Here is a 15,754-nt window from a genome sequence, read left to right as displayed (position 1 = left end):
ACTCAGGGAAAAGCGTTATTTAAAAAATTAAATATCAGTTTGCTAAGTGAAGAATATCAATGATATTCTTTATAAATCTTAAAGAAAATTATAAGAAATTTATTATATTACTTCTATGTTGGCGATAACAATCCAACAATCATGAGGAAAATTTTGCATTTGTGGAACCAAGAATTGTAGACACCCGCTCCAATGTCCGACTAAAAGCATTATACTAACGAGATTAAATATGCGGATAAACACGGTGGCTAAATTTAGGAACTAAATTAATAAATATGCAATTTTTATTTTTTAAAATTAAATTTAAACTACAAAGTTAATTTAAATAATGTTCCTTTTTTAAATTATTCATCTGTAGTTCAAAAAAGATATTATTCCGCATACATAAACAAGGGAATATCTATATTCCATGAGAATTGGGCCAGCCCCTCTTTTGTGGTGAATAGACCTATTTGCAATTACCATAAAATATTTAATCGGGGTGTAGTTTTTAAAAACTCTCGGCAGAATTTTTTTATAACATACTAGGTTGGTGGTTCTGGAGAGTTTGATTGTAATGAAAATAAGCCAACTGAATACAATTTCGATTCACGAATTACATGCACATCTTGTAATTTTACATATGCATTTTTTTTAATATTGATTCTTCTCGAAATCCTATTTTTAAAATGCATTTCGCATATAAAATAATTTTTAAAAAAAATAATAATTGTAGCATTTATTGGTTATTTATGTTACAATTAACTACTGAATAAAATGTTTTGTCTGATAAAAGAAAATTAAATCCAAATTGTTTAAATCAGAGACCTGCAGACCCGACTGCTGGATCGACCCGGAACCCAATCCGGTCCTTATATTATAAAAATCTAAGCTTGCCAATTTAGAAAAATAAATTTAAATTATATTAATTAATCAGTTGGAAAATGTTAGAAATTGATATTCATTTATTATACTCATATTATTTCCCTTTGAAACAATTTGCAAAATAATAGTCAAAATTCTTCGAAATAACGTGAGACGTAAAATGATCAAAAATAAAAAAACCTAGCCGGGCAAGTAAATTTTACAAAATAGTCCCGAACCGGTTTTCAGATCCGTGCTAGCCCCAAAAATTTTAACTTCTGCAGGTCTTTGGATTCTAAATAATATCATTAAAAAATAATACTTAACGCCCTCTCATCTTTTTGATTGCACAATTATATGCCTATGAACCTAGTAGTCTAAAGTTTCAAATAGGGATAATATTTCTTATTTCAATTTAATCATCCTTTATTTAGTGTGCTTAATAATTAATATAACATCGAATTTTTTTTATTAATATTTAATAAACGATAATACATTTCTTATTAGGTAGTGCGATTTCATTTTTTTTTTGTTATTAAATTTTCGTAATTAAATCATCGATATAAATATTGACGAAATCGTAATAACTCTATGTTTCATTTAAATTCCCTGTTAAAAAATATTATAATACATTACTATTGTACATAATCAAAGATGGAAGACACTTTTTTGTCATAATGTTCTTAAACTAATCAATAACAAAGTGAGCAGTCTAAGTTATATTGTGACATGCCATTTTTCTTTAAATCGCTCTATTACCAACACTATAATCATGCGACATTTTTATAAATCTTATTTTCGAAATCAATTTTAATATGATATATGATTCATAATAATATAGTATTTCTATAAGTCAAATTGCATAAATTAATTGAGAAACAAATTCAACCATTTATTGTTTAATCATTACATTTAATATTTTTTTAGAATTCCACATAAATTTCTCATTATATTAAGTTGAATATTATGGCATACCCTGTTGAGCTATAAAAAAACTTTAATGGATAAAATTGGCTAAATTGAAAAAAAAATTATGCTATCTAATCATTTTGTGCCCCAATTATAAAATTGTCTAAAGAAATCAACTCCTGAAAAGGTTTAAAAATAATGAAATTTCAGTTTGCTGCATAACTTATCAAGGTGTTTTTTTTTAATAATCTAATGAAAATGCTATATGAAATACAACACTTGATTACTCAATTCGCAATTTTAGTAGGTAATTTATGTGCAAATATGAATGTTAAAAAAAGAATAATTGTAAAAAAAATATTACGTAAACTTCCTCCCATTGATTAACGTAACGAACTAATCTCGATACCCTTAAAAGTCGCAATAGACTTAACAATTTAGCTAGCCTCAAAATTCTTAGAGCTCTACCCGCTTGAATCATTTGAAATTTTTGTCCATCCCTTTGTACCAGGCCGGGGCTGAAGATGAGTAAAAAATAGTCGAAAGGAAAAGAACTCACAAAATCCAAAATGAACCAAGATTTTATGTAATGCTTGGCTATTATCTTCGGATCTAGTATAATGTGTTCTGTTTTGTCCGCCGGCATAATTCCTAAAATTAAACAATAAAAAGATGTTAATATAAATTTAAATATATATAAACAGCCAGAGGTTAAATTAATGACATAATGTGGTGTAGTTTATATATATATATATCAGAGACCTGCAAATTATCTCATTTTAAAAATAATTAAAAATAGGCTTGAAAATTGTTTTTAAAAAAAATCCGGGCAGGTCGAATCTGGAAATATAAAATGAGGGCAGGGCCGGGCGATTTTTTTTAAGGCCTTGCAAATGGTACCTCTACAGGTCTCTGATAAATATTTAATAATCTTAAATAAGTCGCAATAAATAAAAACGAAAGATAGGCCAAATATGAAAAATGAATTCATGTTGTTAAAAATTTCTAATAAAATTTCATTTTGAATTAGACGGGTTCTTTCATGTGGCCTTAAATAATCAAATTTCATTGTGAAATTATTTTAAAATATCTTTGTTTTTTTATATTGAATTGTATTTTATTTTTAAATTGAAACTTTTTTAAAATAAAATTATTCAAAATATTTTTTCCCAAATCATGTCCGGATATTAATAAATAGAGATGTAATTCCTAATCCAAGTGGTTTAAAAATAGAATCACGTATGCCTGGGGGAGGGGAGACAAATTAGAAAAGTACCAGTTCGGAAGTTAACGACAATATCGAGTAGGAACATGGTGTCAGAGAAGCAATTGAATACTAGCCAATAAATACTGAGGTCATTATTGAAGAATGTTATGGTGACTGGAAGAATTATGAGATTCGCAGCAAGGAGTAAAAGCATGAACACGTCCCAATAAAATCTTTTCATTAATACAATTTTTTTTTATATAATATATTTAAAAAAAAGAATCAAAGATGATTTGGCAAAATTAAAGATATGTTAGATATTTAAGAGCCAAAAACTGTGGTCAATTTATTGAACATTTGATTTCATCTATCTACATCTATAATATTTAGGTTTTTCGTTTTTAATCGTTGCAGTTGGTATTTATAACACCCATTAATTTTTACTTTAAGATTGCTTAACATTAGTAGATCTTTTTTTTATATATACTCCTCCTCTATATTCTAACAGGTAAGAATTACTTTTACAATTTATATTATAAACTGTGATAAATTACTTTTTATCACATAAAATAGAATTTTGTTTATACCATACAAATTAGACTTGTATTTGTTGCATTTAGTTATTTAAAGAGAACTGATAATTTAAGAGTTATTTGTAATATCTTAATATATTTATTATATAATTTGTACATATTTGATTTAATAATATATTCTCTTAATATTCAAATGAGGCTATGACTGATTTACGTAGTTTAGTCTCAATAATGTATGCAACCTTGGATTAATTCGTTGTGAGAGAAGGTGTATATAAACTTGTAAATACAATTGAATAAACTTTGAAATAAAAAAATAAATTCAAGATAGTTCAATATTCTAATGAAATAATTCTAATTTTATTTAATTAAAATTGTTTTTTATGGGGAATTTTCTTTTATTTGGTTCACTTTTTTAAAAAAGTTTGAATTTTATTTATCTTTACAAAAATGATTGTTTATATATAATGACATATTGTATTCATTTTTATAGGAAGAGAAAATGTGGCAGTGTTAGAGGAGAAATTTTCATTAGCTTAAAATAATATTTACTAAAACTAACAAATTCGCGAAGAATGAAATTTTTCCCCTCCCCTTAAATTATGCCAATCATGGCTGGGCATGTCAGGTGAAAATATTAAAGGTTGTTATTGTTACTCAAAAAATCATAATAGTTAATTATCATATCCCAACAAAAAAAAAGAAGTCAACGGTTACGTTATTTAGAACATGTAACTAACTGCTTAAATTTTTCAAGAATTGTTAACGTTTAAGATGAATCGACACTAACGACATCTATACAAATTTTAAACGGGTCCACCGATACCGATACAAAAACATTTCCCCAAATTTAATATGATACATAAAATCATCGATAATTTTCGATACATTTTTCATATTATTTTGGAAATATTAACAAATACTGAATACTTCTATATAAAATTAGTAATACATATTATATAAAAACAAAATAATTTTATTTGATTTTATCAATAAACATTTTCAAAGTTTTGTAACGAAGACATCTCTTTATCAATAAAAAAAATCTTTAGCGACATTGAATAATCGTTCAAATGGTGAACTGGAAGATTAGAGTTGTATTTAATAAATTACTTAATATTAGGAAGATTAGTAAAAATGCCAAAATTTTAATATTTGGTGCTAAAAAAAATTATCATGGTTTTGCTTTATTCTTAAATTAGTCCATCAAGTAATAATTTTTAATTTTATTTATTTAGGTAAAGATAAAGTGTAAAATAACACGGATTAATTCATTTAATTAGAATAGTACATAATTTAAATAACATTTTATTTAAAAGTTGTAATAATTTATATGAAAATTATATATTTTTATTTCTAATTTTGTATTAAAAATTAGTGAAATCTAATGTGAGATATATGATAATAAAATAATTAGGATTAGTTAATTAAATTTAATCAAATAAACAATTTAGATTTTTTTATTTTTTTTTAATATGGAAAAATAGATTAACAATGATATCATTTAAAATAAAAAGTATGGATGATATATAAAATGTATCGAGTTACAGCGACAATATAAAATTCTAAAAATATCATCGATACTATGGATACACCCTCCTCCTGCTACATACGCCTGCCAACATATTTATAAATTGTTATAATATAAGACCCTATATTTGAAGTAACACTTTCTCTAAAGTGTTTTATTATTTTTAGAAAAAATTTTAAATTAATTATTATTGTATACTCCTTCATTTCTTTTAATTGTAGTGATTAGTTGTTAGTGAGTTATGAAGTAGAGCCTTAATCTTTATTGTTTTTTTAAGATAGTGCTGTAATTTTATCCTTATATACGAAAAAATAGATACTTTCGAGTAAAGTCTGTGGTCAAGTTGGTTCAGTGCGTGTATCACAATTCGATAGTTATGCGTTTAAATTCAGTAAGGATCATGTTTTTTCTAAGCCAACTAGGTGGTTTCCTCATTGGGTGGAAGATATATAGTAAATTGGACCTAATGGGATTCAGTTAATATATATTAAAAAATTAAGATTGCATTTTGATAAATTTTGGTCGTTGTTTAGCAAGTGGACTAACGTCATATAGCCTTAGCCCTTATTTGTTTTATAACATTTAAAAAGATAATAAAATTTTAATTGATATTATTTTTTCTAGCATTGATTTGTTTTTAACATTTCAATTTTATATTGCAAATAAAATATAAATTAATCCGTTTGTTTTATCTCTTATCAAATAAATATGTAAGTTGATATTCTATATTTTCATTTAACAAAAATTTGTTAATTTATAATCTTTCCCAATAATCCCCCCCCCTCCTACTAACAGGAACCGAAATAGTTATAGATAACGGTTCAGGTTTCTATTTTAAAAAAATTAAAAATACGTGATATATAGCGCATTCGCCCTCTAACGTTGAAAATACAACAGAGCAACGCTAGGTTTTCCTCATTTCCATCTAATTGGAATTTATTAATTTGGGGGAGAAAAAAATATGAGGAGCCCTCCACACGTTTGTGGGCAAGCCGCACGTATTTGTACGCATAACATTTCTAAGAAATGTTATTAAAACGTCTATAGGCTTAGAGGAAAAAAGCGGGACCAAAAAATAGCCTATACCCAAGAACTGCTTTTAAAATTAATTACTTTAAAGGTGGGAGGTGGATAATTTAACTTGAAAAGCTTTACTGTAAGTTTATTTATTTTAGAGGTAAAAAAGAAAAATACTTTCGAGAGGAATAAATCCACAAGAGAAATCGAGGAAGAAAAGTAAGAAAAAGGTATGTGAACTAGAGATCCCTAGGAACAAATTTCATCTGAAATATCTATCTTGAAAGAGTTTTCTGATAGACCTTTTGCAATTATTAACCTTTATAAATTGTTTCATGTTTACATCTCCATCACGTCTTTTATAGCTTTGTAATACCATAACGATTTATATTTAGTATACTGTTTCCCTTTATGTGTATATAACCAAACGATAGCATCATGTGCAAGGTTGTGATCTGAATTTCTTATTATATGGGCTAGGAACTGTATAAGACGTTTTTTTAACGTAATATTTATCGGAGTGTGGCTAGATTTCCTCCAGAGATTAGAGTTAGAGATGACTCTGGGATAAAAAATACCATTTATAGTTCTCAGACAATTATTAATAAAGGATTGAATACGTCTTAAGTCAGTCTTGTTAACTTCCCATATGTCACTTCCATATAATAAAATGGGGATAACAGTAGAGTTGAATAGCCTCAACCTCATAAAAACCGATATTTCCTTAGACTTCCAGATTTTCATGTACATATAGAACGCTCTTTTGGCTTTTTGCGTTCTAATCTTCATTTCCTCTTTACATTCGATATCCATACAATGATGTGTAAAAATATAATATTTAAAAATTATAAATGTAATCAGGTCGAAATTGGGAGAAAGTATGGGAGACAGATCTCCTCTCCCCACCTAAAAAATTTCTCTATGAAAATCTATCTTGCCTATGTTTATATAAATGTTTATAATATATTTTAAAAATTATTTTAAAATCGTATTTATTAATTAAAAGGAAAAGATTCAGGCTTTGATGTTATCCAGATGCGATTGACAACAAATAATTTTATATTTTAACACAAATCGTGTTGAATTATAACATTACTAAACGAATTAAATATATAAAAAAAATAATTTATAATAAAATCACAAATCAAAATGTATAATCTATATAACTTAAAAAGGATTTTCTTATACTATAAGTCTTGTCAAGGAATCAAAAAAATAGAAAGTCCTCAGATGTACTAAAAAATATCAATGTATAAAAAAAATGTGAGGTTATTTCTATTTCTATTCCATTTACAGCAGAAAGTGTATTAAGTATATTTTAGATTTTAACAGATATAAATACTATACAAACATAAATTTATAAAAATTAATCTTATAAATTCATAATTTATTTTAGCTTTTAGTGCATTAAGTTAGTTAAAGAAAATTTTGCATATGATTTATAAATTTGTTTGACCATTTAAATAAATCTATAGGCTAGTTGAGAAAAGTTGAGTTCTCGGTTAGTGTTGAAAATAATGTTATCAAGTCTCAAGATTTGGTAAATGGAGGGCCGTTTAACAACACTATTCTTACAAATACTCAAGTTTTCGTAAATTTTATTTTAAGCAAATAAAATTCTGATTCTATAATCCTCCCGCCCCCTCTCCCTAAAATGAGTTTTAAAATTTAACCGCCCTTGCAAAAAGCGCTCCGCTCTACTCCACCTCCCTCCGCGCCAAAAAGTTCCCTTATTCTTAGGAAAATTTAGACTACGCGTACCAACAGTGTTATTTATAGCATAAATATATATTATCTTATCTTCCTTAAGAAAGAGAAAATTTAATATTTTTCACTTGTTCCACACCTGAATATAATTTTAAAAAATGAATGTGATGAAAAATGAATGTGATGAAAAATGTATTAAATGAAAAATATATGTTTAGTCTTGCAGCTTTAATGCATTCATATTTATAGCCAAAACTTATCATGTAATATTCGTAATCAAAAAATATTGCTTTTAGAAATTGGAGTGCTCGATAATTTTTTAAAAAAATTGGTTAAATGATGTTAATCGTACTTTCTTGGTCGACCATAACATATTAATACTTGCATTGCTCATATATTATTATTGGATGTTTCAATAACCTATAAGATAAATATCAAATAAGAGATATAGAATGCTATAAATTAATTCGATTCACAGGAATTATTCCAATTTTTTTTGAATCCTTTTGAAAAATTTTACTAAATTATTATCATAAAGCCACAACTACAATAAGAAAGTATTTCAACAATATTAAAACTCTAGCTTTTATAACTATTATTCATAACTAAATAACATATATAATATAACATATCTCTAAATCTATTAAAAAACATCAAGCAGCAATCCATAATTAAATATTATTGTTGTAAACCCTTTTAAAAATTCTCCAAAAATATAAGAAACTCAAAGGAATTAAAAAGATTAACATATTAATTTTTTTATTATTTATTTGTAACGAGGGAAAATGAGAATCAAAACAAAAACCAAATTAATTAATTATTATTATTATTAAATAACATTTATTATATTGTTTGCCATTTTTTTCTTTTAATATGCTTTTTTTGGAAGTATAGTATAAGTATTATTGTTTTTCTATGAAAAACAATCTTGTGGTTGTGATTGATAAGATTATTATTGTATAAAAAATAGTATGATTTTATATATATTCTCTATGACTATGAGAGTATTACAGGTTGTCTAATTAGTCCATATAAATCGTTTATAAATAATTATTTCACATAAAAATTTTCAATAGATTTGGTAAGTAATCCAATCCATGTTTATATAGTAACGATGTCATGTCATCCAGGAACTTCCTCCTCCTAAGCCAACGATTTTACTCCTCGCGGAAATTTTACCCCCCCCCCCCTTCCCTCCCTCCTACATATTTTTCCTCCTTCCTACCAAATCAAAATATTTGCAGTTAAAAAATGAAATTCAAATAACTCTAAATTAGTAAAAAAGGAAATCTATCAAAACTCTCTTATAACCCCCCCCCCTCTCATATAAATTTATTCAGATGGCCATAGCAACTCAAATACTACCTCAATGAAAATCTGCATCTCCCTATATTTTATATGAAACATGTATTGCATTATTTTTAATCTTAGAAAAATATATTTAGTCGGTAACTATCCATACCTTAATATAAAAACACAACTTTTCTTATCCATTAGTTTGGGGACAAACAATGAAATTCTGATAATTTAACTCCCAAATGCAAAATAATTTCCTATAAAATTGACCAAAGGGGTATAACTTCGATGGTCCTTAAATGAGGACACCTGATCCAATGTCTCCACCCTGAAACTACTATTGGTGATTCCCCTACCCCAATTAAATCTATCGAAATTGTACAACTAGTCTGTATTTGAAAATATATTTTCGTGAGGCCTGATATATTTTTGGCTGGTAAATATATTCAACTATTTTACCACCCCCCCCCCCTCATAAGAATTAGTAAAATTTTATTATTGAATAACTTTGGCTCTGTTTTATTAATTGTTTCAAAGAAAAATTGAAAATATGAGCAATAAGTGAATACTAAATGCAATATTATATTATCTTCAAACCGATTTGATATAATATAATTTTTATCTAATAAATTTAAAAACACTGTTTAGCCTAAACATTAATCCATAAAAAAATAAAAACTAGCGCTCTATTTATAACACTTTTTTAGCTAGATCAATTTAAGTCAAAGTCATATTCATACCGGATGTTAATATTTAAAAACAATTTATTACTAATATGATGTATAAAGATATAGAATATATATACCAGGCCTACATACCGAACTTACACCAGAACCGTTATATTTATCTTAACCTAAATTTGTTTCGGTTCGAACTATTAAAGCATTGATTTTAAATAGGTAAATGTTTGGGCCACGCATTTATTACACTAATTTGTTTAAAAGAAATTTGTAAACCTTTTATCTGTTCAGAGCAAAAACATGCCTAATTACACGGGGCTTTACTATTTAGAATGTTATTAATTAGCTGCATAAATATTTCGTTAAACAAAAAAAATTTAGGTTCAACGTGGTAAATTTTTTTTATTGGATTAATTATTTAAAAATGAAGATATATAATGGTAAAAGGTATAAATATACAAATTTTGAGACAAACTAACCCAACATAAGTCAACCCCTACACTTATCCCCGATATTTCCTTCTCAAAGTTGAGGGTATTATTTATAAAATTACATATATATAATTACTGAACAAGCTAAACTTATAAATTTGAAAAACCAATTTTGAAAATAAATATTTTAAAAAAAATTTTTATTTGCTATATTTAAACGTAAAACATTTTAATAGCCAACTCAATTAAACTGGAATTGGTTAACTTAAAATTAAAAAAAATATATATATCATATCTGCCATCAATTAATAAATCGATCTTAAAATTGATGGGATTTAAAGAGCGAACACAAATTACGAGGATATTATCACTTTTAATGCTCTTCTGAAAATACAGAAATAATATTAAATTAAATGAACCAAATTTAATATACACGGCCATGTGAACCTCGGTATATTGAATATTCATTATAGCTCAGTAATCTTTCAAGGTCATTAGGTGGGGTTTTATCAATTTATATTGGAGAACTTTAATCCACTTATTGTAGGTTTTTGGCTATGTTATATTTTTATAATAAAAATTTTGATATTTCTTTCATTTATTTTGAATTATTAGTTATTTTATAAAATTATTAAACTTTTGCATATTTTTCTTTCAAATTCTTGTTTACCGTGAATATTGTATATATTTTTGTTTTTATTGGCTTAAAATGATATTTACGGGAACAGCCCCTACCCCAACCCTGGCTAAGTCTATGCTATTACTCACCAATTTTAAAATTATTTATTTTATAACTATAATCTACACTTCTACACGAAAACAAATTTTAAGTTCTCACAACATCCTAATGTGTATAGACTCAATCTTCAAATATGGCTCATATTTTCCCCTATTTTTTAAAATAAAAAAAATAATTAACAAGTTGATTTTATTGGCGTTTGTCATAGGGCTTAAGTTATCATATGATTTTGGGTGTAGTTAATAGTTAAATAGTATTTGACTTGTAATAAAATTAACGTAAAAATTTTGAAATCACTCCAATTTTGAAGGCTACGATTTTATCGATTTTATAATCATGATAAACTATGAATAACCGAAAAGGACTGAGTGGATGAATTATCCAGTTATAACCAGATACCCTTTGCCTATCTTGTTCTTTCAACAAAGCTCTTTTGCTTCCGAACAACTTTACCGCCATCTTAGATGTGTCATCGGCTTGAAGTAAAAAATTGAAATAACGTTTTATCTTTTTGTTAGAACCGCCAAAATTATCGGTAAGAGATATTGCAATAGATGATAAGGAGTTTGAGAATAATGAAGTGTTCCTCTTGGGGCCTAGCCGGCCTTTATAGTCTTTGGAGATTTGAGAGGAATTGTGATCTTTAAAATTTATATTATTAGCCCCATATTTTGGGTTTCGCTTTAATTTAGTGTGAGTTTCCTCTATATTTGGGAATGGCTTTTTAGAATAATTTTGAGGTTGGTTTAACAAAATTGAGCTAGTGGTAGTATCAGGTAAAAATTCTGAGTTTTCGAGTATGGTCGGTAAATCTTTATCCGCTAAACAAATGTTAGAATTATTTGGGTACTGAAGCTTTTTCCCTAAGTCATCGTTAATATCATTCGGGATAATATTAGCTTCTTCATTTATGAAATGATGAAGGATATCAACGAATGAATTAAGGTTTCTATCTCTATGTCGTTTCTCCTTTTCATCGGGGTTCACCTTTATCTTTTTATCTAAACCCGGAATGCTTTTAGGAAATTTCGAAAATTTCAGATATTTACAACTTTTTTTAGTTTGGTTAGCCAAAAGTTTATTATTATTACTGGTAGGCGATACTAAATAAGTCACAGCCTGCCTTGGTTTAGAAAAATTATCGTTTGCTACTGAATTTTCCGAATTGTAATTGTTCTTTAAACCTTGCCAAAACGGTGCTGAAACATTGGTTTTAACTGAAATATCATTAATAAATTTAGAAGATTCATCTACTCCTCTTGGAAATGTAACATTACCTATTAAATCGTCCAATGATACATTTTCTTTACAATCGTTTGACAGATTTTGAATTGGCGATTTTACAGAATTAATGGGGGAAGATGGAAGTGAATGCCTGATTTCCATTCACAAATAATTACCCGCAAATGAGAAAAATTGTTATCTCCCGAAAAGTCAAAGTTTTTGGGTCATTTTTTAAAATTAATAAATTTGATGCCGATAAATATAACTGATTTACTTTGGAAACATAATTTTCATGATAATTTCCAAATTACCCTTTGAATCTTATTAGAATCATATGCTTTAACAAATAATTTTTAATAAAATAATACAGAGTCCAAACAAAAATTGTACCTTTTTTTTTTTATTTTTGAGGGCATAAAAACTAAAATAAATTATAAGAAGAAATCAAAAAAAAAGGGAAAAAAATTTTATATTACAAATTCAAATTCCAAAATTAATTATTTTCATAAATAATATTTTTTAAAAAGATCAGTTAAATAAATAATTTATATTGATGCATTTATTGACAAGTATTGATCGGTTTTATTAAATATCGATTTTTGACTTCGTTAATTAAATAAATTATAAATTCGGATTAGTAAATTGATATAATTAGCGTGGTTACTTCAATCTTTCCCTTCGGATTAGATAATTTATACAATTAGCGTCATCTTTCTCTTGTTTTATTTCATTCTTTTCCACCTTACTTCCTTCTACTTTTCTTACCTGCTTCTTGCTGATGATTCTATTCTTTTTTTGCAATATATAACCCAATTTAGGTTAGTTTTAAATCATATAATATTTAATATTATATTGTCTTTTTTTACATTTTTTTTTGCCTTTTATTTATTTATTGGAGAGGGAGGTGAAAGGGGGGGGGGGGGTCGTTACAATATTTTTCTATTTTACAGTCTTCGTTTGCGAATTATTCTAGCTTATTGAAAATTATTAGATTTGATTTGTTATTCAATTCTAATAATGATTAAATAATTTATTTTAATTATTCGTGCAAAATGTTCGTATTATTCTTAGAGAAAATCGTATAATAAATAATATTCTTTTACAAATGTTGATTGTATTAAAATGTCTAAAAATATATAAAATCAAATTTATTATTTTTAGTCATAAGCTTATATTACGTTCAAACTGATTAACAATCAAAAATATATCTCAGAAAAAGTGCTCTCCATTTTGGCAATTAATAATTCTGTGTTATTTATTGTTGTGAATTTCGCCAAATTACTAGGGAATGGGTTTTGTGAATCTACACTACAGTGGCGGAATGACTCATCCTTTTTATTTTATTACCACGAATCAATAACAATTTTAGAATCAAACACAGGAAATAATAATCAAAAAAGTATATTTTTATGAAACTTTCCGAAAGTTAATACAATAGGACTTCGACATTCCTGTATATATATATCTATAACGTTTTAGATTTCTATTATATTTTGATATTTTATAATCATGTTTAACAAATTTGCCTAAATAGCACATTTCCGTGTATAACGTTTACCGCACATAATTATATTTCTAAGTAGAGACGCACAGATACAACTTTTTTGACCGATACTGAAATCAAAACCAATACAGCCGATATCCGTTACTGATACCAAATATTTATTTTATTATATGTGATTTTTTTTGAAAAGGCAAAGATATTAAACATTCATCAATTTTTTTTATATTTATTTATAATTTAATATAGGGGAGACCTGGGTAAAGCGATTGACGGGGTAACAATGTTAACACAAATAACTTTTTAACCCTTGAGCACAAAGATTTTAAATTTGGTGTGAAGATGTATTTTTATATCTAATTTCTTACCTATATTCATCTTTTAAAAAACTTATCTGGTTTTATATATTTTGTCAAAAAACTGTTTTTTAACCAAAAAATATAAAAACCATTCTCTAGTATATTTTGCTTTTAGTAAAATATACATATCCTCAGGATTCAAAATTTGGCACACATGTTCCATAATGTATTAGCTATAAAATAAAATTTATCTGACATCTATAGCTATACTAAAAGTCACGACTCAATAACGATATTTATAATATATGTCACCTTGGGGTAAAGCTGTTATGGGTAAAACGGTTAAAATATATAACTATTCACATTAAATTTTTTATTCATTCATTTATTATAATTTTTATTGTATCAATCAAATAATGAGAAATTATAAAAGAAAAACCATATTCAGCAGAGTTGTAAGTTTAATAGATGAAGCCATAAAATATAAAATAACAATAACACTTCATTGAATTTGTCTGCTAAAAAATATAAAATACCTTATACAACATTGAGAAGAAGATGTAAAAATGGTATTAAAAGTTCAGATCATAAACAAATATTTACAAATGGAGTAGAATCTAGATTGTGTGATTACATATTAGAAAGTAGGTCATTTATGGGATTAATGCCTAAACCTGTAATTAAATTATATTGTTTGTATTTGAATTGAGTATTAATTAATAAATATATTATAAAATTTCAATTGGGCATTACTAATAAAGTTACCAAATTAATATTGAAATCTGAAATTATTTATTCAGAGAAGAAAAAAGATATCAAAAAAGAATTGTTTGTGTTATTTGCAATAAAAACTATAAAAATAGTCGCGAGGGCGATGAATGGTAAAAATGTACAATGTGCCTTGAATGGGCGCATTCTAAATGTACTAATTATGATAATTACTTTTTTTGATTAGTTTGTAAATAAAAATCATAAATATATCTTAAATTTGTAATATTTGTTAAATAAAATGATAAATATATGTCAAATATTATTTTAATCACTTTACCCCAGTGCTTATCCACTTTACCCTGTACCCAGGGTAAAATGGCGAGAATGAGTAGTTTGACATAACTAATCATAGCTCCAAAATATTGATGGCTACACTCATTTTTATCTTGTAGATGAGGAATGGGGCTATACATCGATCTATAATTTGTTGTGTTTGACACTTGTTTAAATATGGTAAATATGCAAAATGCCTATCGTTTTACCCCGGTCTCCCCTATTAAATATATAATAAAATAAATTAAGATAAGAAAAAAAAATTAACAGCACCTTTTTCCTTTCATATTGGTATACCAGTTTATATTTTGTTATCAATTAATGGCTTGATATTGACTATAAAGATATTATAATAAATGATGAGGATCAGTTATCATTTTCGAATGTCCGGGTTTATTGGTCGATACAGATAAACAATAGTGTGAGTAATTAGTCCTTACTGCATCATTGTTTTAAAGCCATTTATGAAATTAAACAGTAAGATAATTTGTGAATTGAACTTGAAATAATCATCTTCTTTTAAATTTTTATTATAAATTGAATTACAAATGACATCGTAATCATATCTATATATTTTTTAGGCTTAGAGTGCATATTCTTCATATTAACAAATTCCCGCATATATCGCTTTAAATTTTTGTTGGCCCTTTAAGAGATGTTATATCGAGGTTCTAGCAGAGGCTTGCATTGGCTAGTCCAAAAGTCAAATTATCAGACTGCTGGCCGGGCTTAGTTAAATAAGCATAAATATAAGTCTAAGCTAAAATGATTAACTTTTAGATTCCGGGCATAA

General features: G+C 26.4%; 1 protein-coding gene across 1 annotated transcript in view; it reads right to left on the bottom strand.

The window, feature by feature from the left end:
* LOC135926942 (uncharacterized) overlaps positions 1 to 15,754 on the bottom strand; it is a 35,486-nt gene that overhangs the window by 6,023 nt on the left and 13,709 nt on the right. The window contains exons 2-4 of the mRNA XM_065462875.1: positions 3,029 to 3,192; positions 2,117 to 2,403; positions 112 to 261 (exon numbers count right to left, since the gene is read on the bottom strand). Coding sequence (XP_065318947.1) covers positions 112 to 261; positions 2,117 to 2,403; positions 3,029 to 3,192 — 601 coding nt within the window. The remainder of the gene's footprint in view (positions 1 to 111; positions 262 to 2,116; positions 2,404 to 3,028; positions 3,193 to 15,754) is intronic.

Source organism: Gordionus sp. m RMFG-2023, chromosome 3 (genome assembly GCF_954871325.1).
Source record: "Gordionus sp. m RMFG-2023 chromosome 3, tfGorSpeb1-WG-v2, whole genome shotgun sequence".
NCBI classification, from domain to species: Eukaryota; Metazoa; Nematomorpha; class Gordioida; order Chordodea; family Parachordodidae; genus Gordionus; species Gordionus sp. m RMFG-2023.
Note: the sequence above shows the minus strand (reverse complement) of the source record. Positions and strands in the feature narration are given on the sequence as shown.